The sequence below is a fragment of the Chlorocebus sabaeus genome, chromosome 28 (assembly GCF_047675955.1).
Source record: "Chlorocebus sabaeus isolate Y175 chromosome 28, mChlSab1.0.hap1, whole genome shotgun sequence".
NCBI lineage: Eukaryota > Metazoa > Chordata > Mammalia > Primates > Cercopithecidae > Chlorocebus > Chlorocebus sabaeus.
The window spans coordinates 19,357,292-19,376,441 of record NC_132931.1 but is presented as its reverse complement, the minus strand read 5'-3'; the positions used below and the strand labels follow the sequence as shown (position 1 = coordinate 19,376,441).

General features: G+C 50.4%; 1 protein-coding gene across 1 annotated transcript in view; it reads right to left on the bottom strand.

The window, feature by feature from the left end:
• The window catches only part of SNX8 (sorting nexin 8), a 56,762-nt gene extending 42,119 nt beyond the window's left edge, over positions 1-14,643 (bottom strand). Inside the window, exon 1 of the mRNA XM_008018865.3 lies at positions 14,511-14,643. Within this exon, the coding sequence (XP_008017056.1) occupies positions 14,511-14,604 (94 nt within the window). The 5' untranslated portion in view covers positions 14,605-14,643. The remainder of the gene's footprint in view (positions 1-14,510) is intronic.
• Between the last annotated feature and the right edge of the window lie 4,507 nt (positions 14,644-19,150).

Sequence of the window (19,150 nt, the reverse complement as noted above, 5' to 3'; positions counted from 1 at the left end):
AGATTCTCGTACCTCAGACTCCTCAGCAGCTGGGACTACAGGCGCAAGCTACCACACCTGGCTAATTTTTTGTATTTTTGGTAGAGATTGGGTTTTGCCATGATGGCCAGACTAGTCTCGAACTCCTGACCTCAAGTGATCCTCCCATCTTGGCCTCCCAAAGGGCTGGGATTACACGCATGATCCACAGTGCCCAGCCTGAGCTTTTCTTTTTTAATGGGCCTGTACTCCTGATACCAAATTCCCAGAGCAAACCACAGACGGAGCAAGCTGCTGACCAGGGTCAGGGCTCCCCAGAGAGCTGGGCTCCTCGACAGGGCAACGGCATCTTGTTCTCATCAGGAACCAGACCACGCCTGAGGTTCCATGGATAATCACAAACAGACCACGGGCCATCCATCGCTGAGACCCAGGGAACTGCATATGAACCCCCCCACACACACATGCACATGCAGGCGCACACCCACACATATCCACACACACCCACACACACCCACACACACACACATACACACACATCCACACACACCCATACACACACAAGCAGGACATGGGAGATGAAAGAGACCAGACCACAAAGCGGGGAAAAAAATCACTGGTTCCACGTCACAAAACTGAAGTGCAGCGCTGGAAATAGTCACCACTCAGATGATTTCCTCTGACTCAAATCAGAGTCAAGGGGCAAGCAGAACCAGCCAAGGACATCGGAACCGTCCGTCCCACCAATCCCCCGGAACCCCCTTCTGAAAGGGTCCATTCGACTTCAGCTCATTCCTCAAAGCACCTCTCGGGTCTCTCATTTCAGGAACGTTTATCCGAGGGGAGGCCCGGCGATTTGTTCCGGAGTTAAAAAGGAATACTATTTTAGCAAATTGGGGGAATCTTGGAATAACTTGCCAAGTAGGAGTTTGGAGTTCCAAAAAGAATCCTCGTCCCTGTTTAACTAAATGCCACCCATTCCTGGCTTGTTGCTTTTTCTTTTTTAACCCTCCTCCTGGCTGTGGTTGCTTCGGTCTGAAAGTGACTCTGGTTTTTTCTAGGGTCTCCTGATGTGAAAGTGAAAATATTTCAAAATATCCGGCGGGGCTAAAAGTCTGTCTTGATCCTCACAGAGGCCAAACGGAGAAGCACCTTCATGGGCCACCAACTTAGGTCCCTCCAAGAACATTCCAAGAAGTCACCCGGCATGATGAGCCGAGTGAGCTACAATTAAATCCATGTAAGCAAACCTTTATTGATCGACGGCAAGCATAGCAAGGAAGAAGCCGCGCTTCCTTCTCCCGGCTGCCTTCAGGGCAGACAACCAGGAACGCAATCAACCAGAAAATGTAACACCTCAGAAGTAGGCAAGAACAAATTACCAACTGTGAAAAATGTCACAGGAAGAGAAATATTTCGTCAGTTTTTCCCCCACGGCTAAATTTGCGCTGAACATGAAGACCTAGTTTTCCATGCAAAGAAGGCTGGACTCTCATCTGGTGTCTTACAGACCCCAACACTCCAAGAGAGGTTAACCAGGATGCTCAGGTGATCTTAATGTGTTTAAGGGAACTCAGCCTGTGCCTCACAAAATTCAAGAAGTGATTTGGTTTCTTCAGAGCTGGCAATCCAAGGAGATTTTATGTTCAACTCAACTGGAAACAAACCGTCTACACCCAGTTGTCCAGAATGAACTAAATATTTTCAGTAGACACGTTGCAAAGCATTTTTTTTTTTGGAGACAGAGCCTTGCTCTGTTGTCACCTAGGCTGGAGTGCAGTGGCACAATCTTAGCTCACTGTAGCCTCAATCTCCTGGGCTCAAGCGATCCTCCTGCCTCAGCCTCCCAAGTAACTGGAACTACAGATGCGTACCACCATGCCTGGCTAATTTTTTCTTTCTTTTTTTTTTTTTTTTTTGCAGAGAAAAAGTCTCGCTATATTGCCCAGGCTGATCTTTTTTCTTTTTTTTTTTTTTTTAAATTATTGAGACAGAGTTTCATTCTTGTCACCCAGGCTGGAGTGCAGTGGTGCAATCTCGGCTCACTACAACCTCCGCCTCCTGGGTTCAAATGATTCTCCTGCTTCAGCCTCCCGAGTAGCTGGGATTACAGGTGCCTGCCACCATGCCCAGCTAAGTTTTGTATTCTTAGTAGAGATGGGGTTTCACCATGTTGGCCAGGCTGGTCTCGAACTCCTGACCTCAAGTGATCTGTCTACCTTGGCCTCCCAAAGTGCTGGGATTACAGGCGTGAGCCACCGCGCCCAGGCCCTGTTGCGGAGCTTAAACCCAACCTTGAACGAGACAAGTAAACATTCTCCCACTAAATGACTTCGACACTCACCACAGGCATTCTGAATTTACACACTCTTTCATTATGCCCTGTTTCATAAAGTGCATTCCTGTTCTGAAAAGATAAAAAGGACCTAGCACAATTGTCTAGGGTGTTATTTATGAGAAAGGTCTGTATAACTATCTCCCTCTAAGGAAAACCATCTGAAGCGGGAAAGCTCCATGCCTACGAATGGCTGCTTAACGTGGCCAGACACAAATCCCGCAGAGACCCTCACAGGCCGGGTCATGCTGCCTACATCCCAGCTGCCGCCGCAAGCCTGGTGTGAATCCCAGCACCACCACCTATTGGCCGTGTGCTCACGGGCATATGAATACAAGGCAGGCCTGTCCCCAAATTGAGGCTTAGCCCAGAGGCTTCTAGGCTTTGTCTAGAAGGAATTCAAGGCTGAGCCGCTGGTGTTAGCAACTTTCATTGAAGCAGCAGCGCACACAGCAGCAGCAGAGGGTCCTGCTCCTTGCAGAGTAGAACCACCCCCTTACCAGGACACCCAGAGCAGCAACTCAGAGGCAGTGTTGCACTCCTATTTATACCTGCTTTTAATTACATGCAAACTAAGGGGTGATATATGCAGAAATTTCTAGAACGGGGGTAACTTCCGGGCTCTCCAGTCATTGTCATGGAAAAGGGCGTCCACGTGTTGCCATGGTAATGGTAAACTGACATGGCACACTGGCAGGCATGTCTTACAGGAAGGTGCTTCTGCCCTGGACCTATTTCAGCTAGTCCTCAATTGGGTCCACTATCCAGGCCCCGCCTCCAGACTCAAGTTCTGTCTCCTAACTCATTACCAAACTTCCATGTGCCTCAGTTTCCTCACCTCTAAAGTGAGGCTAGGACTACTTGCTTCTCAGCTTGTTAGTTCACACGCAGACCCCAAGGAGAATGCAGAGCACGTTGTCCAGGCTCTCAAAGAGTTGGAGATCGGCCGGGCGCGGTGGCTCACGCCGCAAAAGAGTTGGGGATCAGTGGGACTCATTCTCCCACCCCTGCTGTGCAAAGGAGGACCGACGACATATAAATCCATCTCCCCAGCCGGGCGCAGTGGCTCACGCCTGGAATCCCAGCACTCTGGGAGGCCGAGAAGGGCAGATCACGAGGTCAGGAGATCAAGACCGTGCTGGGTAACACGGTGAAATCCCGTCTCTACTAAAAATGCAAAAAATTAGCCGGGCGCGGTGGCGGGTGGGAGCCTGTAGTCCCAGCTATTCAGGAGGCTGAGGCAGGAGAACTGCGTGAATCCGGGAGGCGGAGCTTGCAGTGAGCGGAGATTGCGCCACTGCACTCCAGCCCAGGCCACAGAGCGAGACTCTGTCTCAAAAAAAAATCCATCTCCCCAAGGACGGGGCCAGATGGGAATAGGGTCGCCTCACTGAGTAACCCACCTTGGAGGGAAGCACGCCCATTTGCACATATCACAGCGTCACTGTAAACTTCACAGAAGCTTCCAGGAGCTTTCCTCCTTTCCTATCTAGCCAAGGAAGGAAAGTTAACCACGCACGTGCCGTCCTGAGATAAGAAACTGCACACGCAGAGACACTCCCCAGACTCTGAAGAGCTGAAAATGCAATTTCAAATCTCCTTTTGGTGCAAAACACCGGCAGCAAGTGGCCGGTTCTTGAAAGACGGGTCCACCTCCGGCCTGGACTGGAATTCCTCAGGAGCTGGGAGGTGAAATTTCGGGTCTGAAGATAATTAACTGTGCTCAGTCATGAATATCATCTGACTCTCCTTGACAGCCTTGGCCAGAGAGATGCTTTCGGCTTTTGGCTGAGAGAGAGGTTCCCAGACAAGCCCTACTGTTCCTGCAGACGCCGGAGGGTCTGGTGCTCCTTCTTGCTGTGCTGCCGGGGGCCACCGAAACAGCCGGACTTAACAGAGCACCGGGCGGAGCCAGCAGCAGTCAGGCCTCAGAAACAGCTAGAGGCAGGGGAGCTCTTCCACTGAGCAACTGCAGTGCCCTCTGTTAGGAGCAGACCCTGATGCAAGAAAACAGATTTCACTCTGAAGGCCCCTCCCTCTGGCTAAATCCAACAGGACTTGGGGCATGAATACTAAGGCAGTCAGTCCAGATACTCCTACAAAATCGTCTTAGGAATCTCAGGTTTCCCCCCAACATTTTGTATTATTTTGTTGGTGGTGGTGTCTTTTTTTTTCTTTTTTTTTGAGACAGAGTCTTGCTCTGTTGCCTGGGCCTGAGTGCAGTGGTGCGATCTCAGCTCACTGCAACCTCCGCCTCCTGGGTTCATGCCATTCTCCTGTCTCAGCCTCCCGAGTATTACAGGCGCCCACCACCACACCTGGCTAATTTTTGTATTTTTAGTAGAGACGGGGTTTCACTATGTTGGCCAGGCTGGTCTCGAACTCCTGACGTCAGGTGATCCGCCCGCCTCAGTCTCCCTAAGTGCTGGAATTACAGGCATGAGCCACCATGCCCGGCCTGTATTGTTTTATTTTGTATTATGAAATACTTTACGCATGTACAGAAAGGGCTATAGAACTTCTATGAACACTTGAACAAAATTATATATCAAACACGTGTAACCACCATCCAGGCCAAGAATTAAAGACAGCCAGACTAGGCGCAGTGGCTCACACCAAATCCCAGCACTTTGGGAGGCCGAGGCAGGAGGACTGTTTGAGCCCAGGAGTTCAAGACCAGCCTCAGCAACATCATGAGTCCCTGTCTCTATAAAATAAAAAATAAAGACAGCGGCACCCCAGAAACATTCCTTCTACTGCATCCCTGACAGATCTGGGTGCCTTCCTCCCGCCAGAGGGAACTACCAGCTTAATTCGTACAGCATCTTCCTCACTTTTCATTCAGTCTTATCCCCCATGTGAGCACCCCACACAACAGTCTATTTCTGCATACTCTTGTGCTTCACCTAAACTATCACCCAGGCTAGAGTCCGGTGGCACCATCTCGGCTCACTGCAACCTCTGCCTCCTGGGTTTAATGGATTCTCCTGCCTCAGCCTCCTGAGTGGCTGGGATTACAGGCACCTGCCACTACGCCCAGTTAATGTTTGTAGTTCCTGGTAGAGACGGGGTTTCACCATGGTGCCCAGGCTGATCTCAAACTCCTGAGCTCAAGTGATCTGCCCGCCTTAAGTACCCAAAGTGCTGGGATTACAGGCCTGAGCCACCACGCCCAATCTGACAATTTCTTTTATAATACAATTTTTTATTTTTATTTTTTGACATGGCATCTCTGTCACCCAGGCTGCAGTGCAGTGATGCAATCGTAGCTTACTGCAACCTTGAATTCCTGGGCTCAAGTGGTCCTCCCATGTGAGGTACCAAACTAGGTGGAAGTAGCAGAACATGCCATCGTACCTAATTTTTTTAATTTTGGTAGAGACGAGGTCTTGCTATGTCACCCAGGCTGCTCTCAAACCCCTGGCCTCAAGCGATCCTCCCGCCTTGGCCTCCCAAAGCACCAGGATTACAGGCATCAGCCACTGCACTCAACCCGGGACAAGTCGTTTTTTTGTTTGTTTTTTGTTTTTGAGACAGAGTCTTGTTCTGTCGCCCAGGCTGGAGTGCAGTGGCACCATCTCAGCTCACTGCAACCTCGAGCAATTCTCCTGCCTCAGCCTCCTGAGTAGGTGGGATTACAGGCGCATGCCACCATGCCTGGGTAATTTTTGTTTTTTTTTTTGTTTTTTTTTTTGAGACGGAGTCTTGCTCTGTCGCCCAGGCTGGAGTGCAGTGGCGCGATCTCAGCTCACTGCAAGCTCCGCCTTCCGGGTTTATGCCATTCTCCTGCCTCAGCCTCCCGAATAGCTGGGACTACAGGTGCCCGCCACCTCGCCCGGCTAGTTTTTTGTATTTTTTAGTAAAGACGGGGTTTCACCGTGTTAGCCAGGATGGTCTCGATCTCCTGACCTCGTGATCCGCCCGTCTCGGCCTCCCAAAGTGCTGGAATTACAGGCTTGAGCCACCGCGTCCGGCCTATTTTTGTATTTTTTTAGTAGAGATGGGGTTTCACCCTGTTGGCCAGGCTGGTCTCAAACTCTTGACCTTGTGATCCACCTGCCTCAGCCTCCCAAAGTGCTGGGATTACAGGCGTGAGTCACCGCGCTCAGCCTCCAGGACAAGTTTTAATATTGATTCCATTTAACGCATCGTTTTCTGGAACACATGAAGCAAGAATATCTTTAACTGAAATTTTTTTTAACTGAAATTTTATATTAGCACTTTCGAAGCACAAATTTTATATTCCTTAATGTGCTATTATACAGACATGAGGTAGAAAATTATGAAAACTACTCAGCAGTGTAGAAAAATGTCAAAGGAAAGAAACTAACTATAAAGACACATATTCACTCTGATGATAACTACACAAAAAGCAATGCACAGGAAAAAAGGAAATATGCTAAAATGCAATGGCTGTTAAAGGGGTGGAATTACAGGTGATTTGTCTATAAAATTTTTGCACTTGCTGTTATATCACTTTGTATAACAAAATTTTCTGAAATCGCCAATTCACACAGCAATAGCACGTTACTGGATCTGATTACAACTCGCTCATCAGGCTCCTAGAGGACATCAGCACAAATTAGGTTTTGGAAGATTCCTGGAAAATAACGTAATTGGGCTTCTTGAGAGATATTACCTAACCTGGCCTTCTCCAGCCCCTATGGCACTTCCTGGGGTGAATCAAACTTTGCATAATTTCACTTTAAATTTCCATAACACACAAACATCAATGCTTATAGGGAGCTAAAAAGACCCCCATTGACCCCCTGCAACACACCACAGAAACAGCAAAGCGCCTCCTACAACGCAGTCAACAAAACATCAGGAAAGGGAGACCAGATTTTCCCGGAGCTGAACACACGGCCCTCCTCAGTCCTCCCAAAACGGATCCTACCCGATATTTTAATGCCAATATTTTCCCAAAAACACTTCTCACAAAGCACTTCTGCTGCTTACGTCCGGTTATGTGATGTTTTTGGTGATTCTACAGCAGAAATACGCAGAGCGTGGGGGCGCTCCAGTTTCTCAGAGGGTGACAATGAGGTGCGGTGGCTCACGCCTGTCATCTCAGCACTTTGGGAAGCTGAAGCCGGGCGGGGGGGGGGGGGTAGGATCACTGAGGTACCAAGTGCGAGACCGGCCTGGCCAACATGGTGAAACCCCATCTCTACTAAAAATACAAAAATTAGCCAGGTGTGGTAGTGGACACGTGTAATCCCAGCTACTCAGGAGGCTGAGGCAGGAGACTCGCTTGAACCTGGGAGGCAGAGGGTACAGTGAGCCAAGATTGCACCATTGCACTCCAGCCTGGGCAACAAGAGCAAAAACTCTGTCTCCAAAAAAAAAAAAGGGTGACAGTGACAATGCTGGTGACCAACAGCCAGGCTGTCCATGTGTTCTCGGGCTCTGTGCCTCCTACCTGCAGCCTCCAAGCTTCTAATCACCACAAGGCTCCTCTCAAACACAGCGGGTCCTGCGAAGCCACCCGCGTCCAGCCAGCACCACCATCACCCCCGGTCTCTTCCCACCACCCGAGCAAACAGGATGGGCAAACATCTCTTTTTGTGAAGCATTTTTCTCAGGAAAGACAAAATAATACCAAAACAGAATTCCCCTACCCGGAACACATCACTTTCTTGCTAACCACAAATTCTGGCAAAATCTGTTCTACATAACAGTGATTCAGTTAGTTCCTCTTTCTTCAAATGGACACGTTTTACCTTGCAAATTGTGTATGTGTGAGTGTGTGTGTGTGTGTGTGTGAGAGAGAGAGAGAGGATGAGCAAGTTTAAAGACTGGTAGCACAAGGTAACAAAACATCTTTGCAGTGTTGTCAAGTCTTACGATATAAGAAATGTGATATCTTATAAAAATGTATAAAAATGTAATTCTATTCAAATATCAGAGACTCTGCTACACAGCAGATAGTATTGTGGATACTATGGTTAAAGAAAAAAAGGTTTCTGTTTTCTGGAGAAAATCAGAATAAAAAAAGTAACAAACTATATAAACAAAATAAACTTTAAAAAAAATAAAAATAAGTGTGCTCATCAGGAGTTTACTACTAAAATGTGTGTCGTAGCCAGTCACGGTCGTTCACACCTATAATCGCAGCTGTAATCGCAGCACTTTGGGAGGCTGCGGCAGGCAGATCACCTGAGGTCAGGCGTTCAACCAGCCTGGTCAACGTGATAAAACCCAGACTCTGCTAAAAATACAAAAATTAGCTGGGCATGGTGGCACACACCTGTAATCCCAACTACTGGGGAGGCTGAGGCAGAAGCCAGTTGAACCCGGGAGACGGAGGCTGCACTCAGGCTAGATGGCACCACTGCCCTCCAGCCTGGGCAGCAGAGTGTAAGACTCTGTCTCAAAAAAAAAAACAAAAAAAAGTGTGTCATGGAAGGGAGCGAAATGGGGCAGAAGGTTTTGTCCCTAATGCAAACAATACTGTGAGGCATAATTTAATCACCAGAAAATGCACAAATCTTTTTTTTTTTTTTTTTTTTGAGATGGAGTCTTGCTCTGTCGACCAGACTGCAGTGGCACGATCTCGGCTCAGTACAACCTCTACCTTCCAGCTTAACGCAACTCTCCCGCCTCAGCCTCCCAAGTAGCTGGGATTACAGGCGCTCACCATCATGCCCAGCTAATTATTGGATTTTTGTACAGATGGGGTTTCACCATGTTGGCCAGGCTGGTCTTGAACTCCTGACCTTAGGTGATCCACCTGCCTTGGCCTCCCAAAGTGCTAGGATTACAGGCGTGAACCACCAGGCTCAGCCCTAAATCTGTTTTTTAAATAGGGACGGGGTCTCGTTCTATTGCCCAGGCTGGCCTCAAACTCCTGGCCTCAAGTGATCCTCTGCCTTAACCTCCCAAAGTGTTAGGATTACAGACGTGAGCTGCCACACCCTGCTCAAAATGTATAAGTAGGCCAGGTGGGGTAGCTCACACCTGTAATCCCAGCACTTTCGGAGGCCAAGGCAGGTGGATTACATGAGGTCAGGAGTCTGCGACCATCCTTCCTGGCCAACAGGGCGAAACTTCGTCTCTACTAAAAACACAAAAATTAGCCAAGTGTGGTGGCACATGCCTGTAATCCCAGCTACTGGGGAGGCTGAGACACAAGAATCGCTAGAGCCGGCTGGCGCGGTGGCTCATGCCTGGAATTCCAGCACTTTGGGAGGCAGAGTTGGGCAGATCACCTGAGGTCAGAAATTTGAGACCAGCCTGACCAACATGGAGAAACCCTGTCTCTACTAAAAAATGCAAAATTAGCCGGGCGTGGTGGCACATGCCTGTAATTCCAGCTACTTTGGGAGGCTGAGGCAAAAGAATTGCTTGAACCTGGGAGGAAGAGGTTGCGGCGAGCCGAGATTGCGCCATTGCACTCCAACCTGGGCAACAAGAGCGAGACTCTGTCTAACAAAAAAAGAAAAGTATAAACCTTAAGTGACAGCGCAATGAATTTTGACCAATGTATTCACACAAGAGAACAAACCTGATATGAGCAAGCAGCTGCAGGTAAGGGCTGGTGGGAGCCCAGGGTGCATGGAATCGCCCAGGCAAGAGGGGAAGGCTAGGGGAGGGGTGAAGGAGCTCCGAGGGTCAGCAAAGGCCCTGGACTTGCCTCAATGACACTCAAGAAGTCATCGCCAGGTCAACGCAGACAAACAGCACGGAGCTTCGGAACCGAATGGAATGTATGGAATGCCATGGGATGAGCCGCAAGTGAAGCGTGACTCGCCCTCGTTCTAAAGAGTCAGTGTAGGGCCGCAGGACTGTATATGGCAGAGCCAGGATACACTGAGGTCATCTGTACATATTTCTATCCATGTATTAATCAATCCCGAGAAATCAGGTCGGACGACCAAGCACACCTACCACACTCACTGCTGTTCTCACTCGATGTCACAATCATTGAGCTTCACAGCCTAAGAAGAGGCCCTGAAAAACCCTTGTCCTGCATAGTCAGAGAACAGAATGTTCCGGTCAATCAGATATTTTGACAGGAAGAGTTTCAATATAAAATCCAGCCAGGCTCGGTGTCTCATGCCTGTAATCCCAGCACTTTGGGAGGCCCAAGTGGGAGGATTGCTTGAGGCCAGGAGTTCCATACCAGCCTGGGCAACACAGCCAGACTGTCTCTACAAAAAATTTTAAACATTGGCCAGGCGTGGCCGGGCGCGGTGGCTCACGCCTATAATCCCAGCACGCTGGGAGGCCGAGGCGGGCAGATCACGAGGTCAGGAGATCAACACCATCCTGGCTAACACGGTGAAACCCCGTCTCTACTAAAAAATACAAAAAATTATCCGGGCGTGGTGGCGGGTGCCTGTAGTCCCAGCAGCTAGGGAGGCTGAGGCAGGAAGGCAGGAGAATGGCGTGAACCCGGGAGGTGAAGCTTGCAGTGAGCCGAGATCGCGCCACTGCACTCCAGCCTGGGTAACAGAGCAAGACTTCATCTGAAAAAAAAAAAAAAAATTGGCCAGGCGTGATCGTGCATGCCTGTAGCTCCAGCTACCCGGGAGGCTGAGGCAGGAGGAACACTTTAGCCCCACAGTTTGAGGTTGCAGTGATGCCATGACATCCAGCCTGAGCAACAGAGTAAGACCCTGTCTCAAAAAAAAAAAAAAAAAAAAAGGAGATGAGGCCAGGCGCGGCGGCTCACGCCCCCAATCCCAGCACTTTGGGAGGCCAAGGTGGGCAGATCACCTGAGGCCAGGAGGTCAAGACCAGCCTGGCCAAGATGGCAAAAACACATCTCTACCAAAAATACAAAATACCAAATATACAAAAATACCAAAAATACAAAAATGTGCCAGGTGTGGTGGCACATGCCTGTAACCCAGCTACTTGGGAGGCTGAGGCAAGAGAATCACTTGAACCTGGCAGGCGGAGGTTGCAGTGAACCGAGATCACGCCACGGCACACCAGCCTAGGCAGAAGAGCGAAACTCTGTCTCAAAAAAATAAATAAATAAAAAGAAAAGAAAAGAAATAAAAGAAAAGAAAAAGAATATACTACACTGGGGAAACATGAGCACGTTTATACAAGGAAGTATGTATTTTCTGAGTACACATATGAATAAAATGTGAAAACAGAACTAAAAGGATCCATCCCAAACCGAGAACAACGGTCACCTCTCAGGTACAGACAAGAGACGACTGCAGTTAGGGTAGGACTTTCACTTAATCTACAATGTTCTATTCTTTTTTAAAGAAAATACATTTATCCATGCATGGCATAAGTGAAAGTTAAGTTTTTATAAAGGAGGTTGCCCTACAAAGCACTCGCAGCTTAAGCTTCAAATAATTCAAATAGAATGAGACTCTTAATGCGGAAAAGTACAACAAGCACATTTTTTTCTGGCAACACCAAAGACGCAGGAGATTTCACAGTCCCCACATGAATACCACCAGCGGGCTCTGGCTGTGTGGTCAAAACCCTAAAAAAGAGGAAATTCAGTGTATACTAATAAGGCACAACAACCGCTCCTTCAAACCAACCTTAGTGAATGTGTAAGTCACACACATAATCTCTGGACGATATTCAAAGACTTAACTTTTTTCTTTGCTGTTTTTGTTTTTGTTTTCTTTTTTTAAAAATTTGAGATAGGATTTCACTATGTTGCCCAGGCTGGTCTCTAGCACCTGGGCTCAGGCAATCCTCCCTCCTCAGCCTCCCCAAGTGCTGTGATTTCAGGCGTGAGCCACAGTGCTCGGTCTCAAGGCTGAGGTTTTCTCACCGCAGCCCACCCAATCAGGGTGCCCACCAACACACACTCCCTTGACATTGCCTGCTTTGGGCAAATTACTTACCTCTGGGTTTTAGTTTTCTTAGTGTAAAAAGACTGCTAGGCCAGGCCCACTGGCTCACGCCTGTAATCCCAGCACTTTGGGAGGCTGAGGCGGGTAGGTCACGAGGTCAGGACATCGAGACCATCCTGGCTAACACGGTGAAACCCCGTCTCTACTAAAAATACAAGAGTAGCCAGGCATGGTGGAGGGCGCCTGTAGTCCCAGCTACTCCGGAGGCTGAGGCAGGAGAATGGTGTGAACCCGGGAGGCGGAGCTTGCAGCGAGCAAGATCCAGCCACTGCACTCCAGCCTGGGCGACAGAGAGAGACTCCGCCTCAAAAAAAAAAAGAAAAAAAAGACCTGCTATACTACTTCACCCCCCTGCCAGGATGATGACCAAGTTTCAAACAGAAGGACAGGCCTGAGAGTCTGTGAGCCCCACTTTCAGACTTGCCTGGTTACCGGAAAGGGCACTGTGAAGCGCTACCTTGTCCCAGCTACCCCAATCTGTGGATCCCATTAGCACTCCTGATAAAATCACTACTGCCCCCAGAAAAAGCCAACTACCTACAGGAATTCCAGGCCACATCAAAGGGAGGGCAGTCTCCCAGAGACACAGCTCCCGCGGGCGTACACAGCTCAGACTATCTCTAAATCACCCCATTATGGTAGCCTCTGGAGTCTACTTCCGTGAGTCCTGAAGAAAATACAGTCCCCTATACCTGCAGAGGACCCCTGAACCACCACCGCTCCAGCAACACCAAATTGCTTTACAAACTGAGGTAGCAGTCGCAGTCCCATCCAATCACAGCCTATGATCCAATCACAGCCTACCGTTCCTAAGTGACCCCTCGGAAGGGGTCCCACCTGGGGCCCACACTGGCCTCCAACATGGGACTTCATGGACACAATGTTCTAACCATTGAGAACGATCACATGCCCCCCCTTACACTGATACAACGGAAAGGAAAAAGTAAGACCCATTCTGAAAGGACCTTCTTTCTAGACACCGAGTCTTCACCTCGAGGACGCCCACCCAGTGCAACAATCCCTCCCCTGCTCCCCACTGCCGTTTCTCCCCGACAAAGAAACTGTCTACCAACCCTCTAGAACTCACTTCAGTCATCACCTCCTCAGCGACACCTTGCCAGACCTCCCCGCAAGGGGATTCCCCAACCTTGTGCCCCCCACCAAGAAGAAACCGTAACTCACACCAACACCCAACTACATCTCTTCTCTGGCAGTGAAGGAACATCCAGAAATAACGGACACCCTCCTGTATTCCTTCTAATGTTTAGTCTCATTAATCCAAATCCCTTAAAGAGAAATACAGGAGGCCGGGTGCAGTGGCTCACGCCTGTAATCCCAACACTCTGGGAAGCCGAGGTGGTTGGATCACCCGGGGTCAGGAGTTCGAGACCAGCCTGGCCAACATGGTGAAACCCCGTCTCTACTAAAAATACAAAAATTACGCGCGCGTCGTGGTGGGTGCCTGTAATCCCAGCTACTCAGAAGGCTGAGGCAGGAGAATCGCTTGAGGCGGAGGTTGCAATGAGCCGAGATCGCACCATTGCACTCCAGCCTGAGTGACAGAGCGAGAATCTGTCTCAAAAAAAAAAAAAAAAAAAGACATAAAAAAGACATACAGACCAGGCACAGTGGCTCATGCCTGTACTCCCGGCACTTTGGGAGGCCAAGGCAGGAGGACTGCTTGAGGCCAAGAGCTCCAGACCAGCCTGGGCAACATAGCAAGATCCCATCTCTACAAAAATAAAAAAATTACTGGGCGTGACTGCGCCCGCCCGTAGTCCCAGCACTTTGGGAGGCTAAGGCGGGAGGATCACTTGAAAGAGAGAGAAATAACAGCTACATATCTATAGATTCGGTTCACAGATGAGAAAACAGAGATCCTGAGGGGTGAAATCACTGGCCCATGACCACACAACTGACAAGAGCTTGGGAGTGAGGAGGTGGCTCTAGGAGCCCAAGTCCGGGGAAGTGGCCCCCAGGGCCATGGCTCAGCGTGACCGGGCAGGGCAGAAGAGCAAAGCCCCACGACCGGGACGAGGAGGAAACCGTTCCCGAGGACGCCTCTGAGAGCCCCGGGAAAGCGCCTCGGAACGTGGCCAGCTGTAACCTGGACAGGGCTCTCCCGGCGCAGGAGGGCAGGGGACCCCGAGGGACGGAGGCGCGAGAGAGCACGGGGACCCCCAAAGGACAGGCGCGCGGGAGGGCAGGGGGACCCCCGAGGGACTGGGGCGCGGGGCCGAACGCGGCGCGGGGACAGGAAACGAGCCGGGGACCAAGCGCGGCGACTGAGCCCCGTCCGCCGAGGGTGGTCGGCCCGCGCGCCCAGGGCAGGTGGGGGCTAACGTCACCCCACGCCCTACCTGCCGCCGGGGGATCCGCCTCCTCGTCAGCCTCCGCCTCAGCTGCCGCCCCGACTGCAGCCACAGGCAGCGGGTCCATCGCGCGGCCAGTCATGTGAGCCCGCGCTCCCACGTGACTTCCTCCCGCGCCGCCCGGCCGCGCCGCCCTGCCGCGTCGCGCCCGCGCCCCGCCCACACCCCGCCTGGCCACGCCCCGTCCCCGGCGCGCCACGCCCACAGCCCGCCCCTGCTGGGCCCGCCACGCTCCTCGCCCGGCCTCGCCTCGCCTACAACTCGCCTAGCCACGCCCACATTCCCCTCCCCGTCCACGTGGACAGGGAGCCGGCTGGCGGCGCACGATACCTCCGCCTCAGGTTGGACCTCCGGGCTCGCAGGTGCACTGCCTCAGGCGCAAGCCGTCAACCCACCGCACCCTCGTTCACTCCCATCTCTCCTCGCCCAGTCACGCCCTTGTTCGCTCATTCACCGGTCACACTGGGGTTCTCTGACTCGCACTTCCTCATTCATCCACCCACCCACTCATTCGCTCACCCACGCAGTGCATCCTGCATTCATTCATTCACCCACTCACTCGCTCACTCACTGCATCCTGCATTCATTCATTCACCCACTCACTCGCTCACTCACTGCATCCTGCATTCATTCATTAACCCTCTCACTCACTCACGGCATCCTGCATTCATTCATTAACCCTCTCACTCACTCACAGCATCCCGCATTCATTCATTCACCCACTCACTCACTCACTGCATCCCGCATTCATTCATTCACCCACTCACTCACTCACTGCATCCTGCATTCATTCATTCACCCACTCACTCACTCACTGCATCCTGCATTCATTCATTCACCCACTCACTCACTCACTGCATCCTGCCTTCATTCACTCACCCACTCACTCACTCACAGCATCCTGCATTCATTCACTCACCCACTCACTCACTCACTGCATCCTGCATTCATTCATTCACCCACTCACTCACTCACTGCATCCTGCATTCATTCATTCACCCACTCACTCACTCACTGCATCCTGCATTCATTCATTCACCCACTCACTCACTCACTGCATCCTGCATTCATTCATTCACCCACTCACTCACTCACTGCATCCTGCATTCATTCATTCACCCACTCACTCACTCACTGCATCCTGCATTCATTCATTCACCCACTCACTCACTCACTGCATCCTGCCTTCATTCACTCACCCACTCACTCACTCACAGCATCCTGCATTCATTCACTCACCCACTCACTCACTCACTGCATCCTGCATTCATTCATTCACCCACTCACTCACTCACTGCATCCTGCATTCATTCATTCACCCACTCACTCACTCACTGCATCCTGCATTCATTCATTCACCCACTCACTCACTCACTGCATCCTGCCTTCATTCACTCACCCACTCACTCACTCACAGCATCCTGCATTCATTCACTCACCCACTCACTCACTCACTGCATCCTGCATTCATTCATTCACCCACTCACTCACTCACTGCATCCTGCATTCATTCATTCACCCACTCACTCACTCACTGCATCCTGCATTCATTCATTCACCCACTCACTCACTCACTGCATCCTGCATTCATTCATTCACCCACTCACTCACTCACTGCATCCTGCATTCATTCATTCACCCACTCACTCACTCACTGCATCCTGCATTCATTCATTCACCCACTCACTCACTCACTGCATCCTGCATTCATTCATTCACCCACTCACTCACTCACTGCATCCTGCATTCATTCATTCATCCTCTCACTCACTCACTCACAGCATCCTGCATTCATTCATTCACCCACTCACTCACTGCATCCTGCATTCATTCATTCACCCACTCACTCACTCACTGCATCCTGCATTCATTCATTCACCCACTCACTCACTCACTGCATCCTGCATTCATTCATTCATCCACTCACTCACTTACTGCATCCTGCATTCATTCATTCACCCACTCACTCACTCACTGCATCCTGCATTCATTCATTCACCCACTCACTCACTCACTGCATCTTGCATTCATCCACCCACCCACTGGCCCACTCCGGTTTGCTGGCTGCCACCTGGAGGTCAGGAAGCCCTGTGCTGGGTGCTGAGAATACAAAGATGTTTCCTGTACATTCCTCGATCTGGAGGAGGCACAGATGGCCAGAGTGGAGCAAGTGTGCTGACTGTTCCAAAACAGGAGCAAGGCTGTGGGGCACACCGCAGAAGAGGGTGAAGGGTGAAGGGCAATCCCTTCCCTACATGGGTGAAGGGATCCCTGGATCGGTGGTACCGGAGTCAGGGCTGAAGGAATGAGGAGTTAAGCAGGAGGAGGGCACGAAGGCTCTGAGACATCAGCTGCAGATGCTGTGGTCATTCCAGGCTAAAAGTGTGGGGGTTGGCATGGAGATTGATAGGCCTGCATCAGGAAGGGGCTTGTTTCCAAAGAAAGGGTCCTCGACCTTCTTTTTATATTTATTTATTTATTTTTTTTTTTTTTTTTTTTTTTTTTTTTTTTTTTTTTGAGACGGAGTCTCACTCTGTTGCCTGGAGTGGAGGGCAGTGACATGATCTTGGCTCACTGCAACCTCCGCCTCCCAGGTCAAGCGATTCTCCTGTCTCAGCCTCCCGTGTAGCTAGTATTACAGGCGTGTGCCACCATGCCCAGCTAATTTTTGTATTTTTAGTAGAGACGGGGTTTCACCATGTTGGCCAGGCTGGTCTCGAACTACTGACCTCAAGTGATCCGCCCACCTCGGCCTCCCAAAGTTCTGGAATTACAGGCTTGAGCCACTACGCCCGGCCATCCCGGACCGTCTAACACTGATGTCACACGATGTCCGGGGAGTTGATTACAGTACAAATAGCCCAGAACCATGTCAGGTCCTAGGAAGCGTCCCCTTCTCACAAGGTAAGTAGTTCCTCTGGCTATAGCTGCTGGACCCTGCCTCGGTAACAGATGACGGCACCTAGGACACTGTGGGGTCCCAGCGCCCCAGGACGTCCATGCAAGCAGGCATACCAGTGATGCTCTCTCCACCATAACTTGTGAGGCTGAGGTTGCAGTGAGCCAGGATGGAGATGTCCTTCTGAAGTGGATACATAACAGCTTTCCCAAGGCACAGTGGAACACGGCAGGATCCTGTGACCTCCCCACTATATCTGATAGCTGCTTCCTTCCTCCACCCTCGCTTCCTTCCAGCTGCTGTTGCCATCAAATAATGTACTCAGCACTTTCCCTGATGCCACGCACACATATATACTCTGCTCATTTCCTGATCATATTTTTATTAGAGGCAGGATCTTGCTGTGTTGCCCAGGCTGGACTTTAGTGGCCCAATCATAGCTCACTATGGCCTCAAACTCCTGGCCTCAAGCAGTCCTCCCACCTCAGCCTCCCAAGTAGCTGGGACTAAGGCACACGCCACTATGCCCAGCTGTTTGCTACATATTTTTGGTCTCAAATTAGATTATAAAATATTTACTTATTAAATTTTTAGCTGGGTGCAGTGGCTCACACCTGTAATCTCAGCATTTTGGGAGGCTGAGGCGGGCGGTTCACCTGAGGTCAGGAGTTTGAGACCAGCCTGGCCAACATGGGGAAACCGAGTCTCTATTAAAAATATAAAAATTAACTGGATGTGGTGGCAGGCGCCTGTAATCCCAGCTACTCGGGAGACTGAGGCAGGAGAATCACTTGAACCCGCGAGGCGGAGGTTGCAGTGACCCGAGATTGCACCATTGTACTCCAGCTTGGGCAAAAAGAAGGAGACTTCGTTGAAAAAAAAAGTTTTTTTAATTCATTGTACTCAGCTGGGCACAGTGGCTCCTGCCTATAATTCCAGCACTTTGGGAGGTCGAGGCAGGAGGATCACTTGAGCGCAGGAATTCTAGACCAGCCTGGGCAACATAGTGAGACCCCATCTCTAAAAAAAAAAAAAAAAAAAATTAGCCAGGCATAATGGCACACACCTGTAGTCCCAGCTACCATGAAGGCTGAGGCAAGAGGATTGCTTGAGCCCAGGATGTCAAAGCTGCGGTGAGCTGTGATCGCATCACTGCACTCCAGGCTGGGTGATAGAGCGAGTCCCTTTGTCTAAAAATAAAAAATAAAAATAAAATTGTTGCACTAAAAACTGTAAATTGGCCGGGTACGGTGGCTCATGCCTGTAACCCCAGCAGCACTTTGGGAGGCCAAGACCAGCAGATCACCTGAGTAAGAAGTTCAAGACCAGCCTGGTCAACACAGGGAAACCCCCGTGTCCAATAAAAATACAAAAATTAGCTGGGTGTGGTGGTGCACACCTGTAATCCCAACTACTGGGGAAGCTCACGTGGGAGAACCACTTGATCCGGGGAGGCAGAGGTTGCAGTGAGCTGAGATCATACCACGGCACTCCAGCCTGGGTGACAGAGTAAGACCCTGCCTCAAAAAAATAAAATAAAATAAAAAACTCGTGGCTGGGCATGGTGGCTCACGCCTGTAATCCCAGCACTTTGGGAGGCAGAGGCGGGCGGATCACCTGGGGTTAGGAGTTCAAGACGAGCTTGGCCAACATGGCAAAACTCCATCTCTACTAAAAATACAAAAATTAGCTGGGTGTGGGCCGGGCATAGAGGCTCATGCCTGTAATC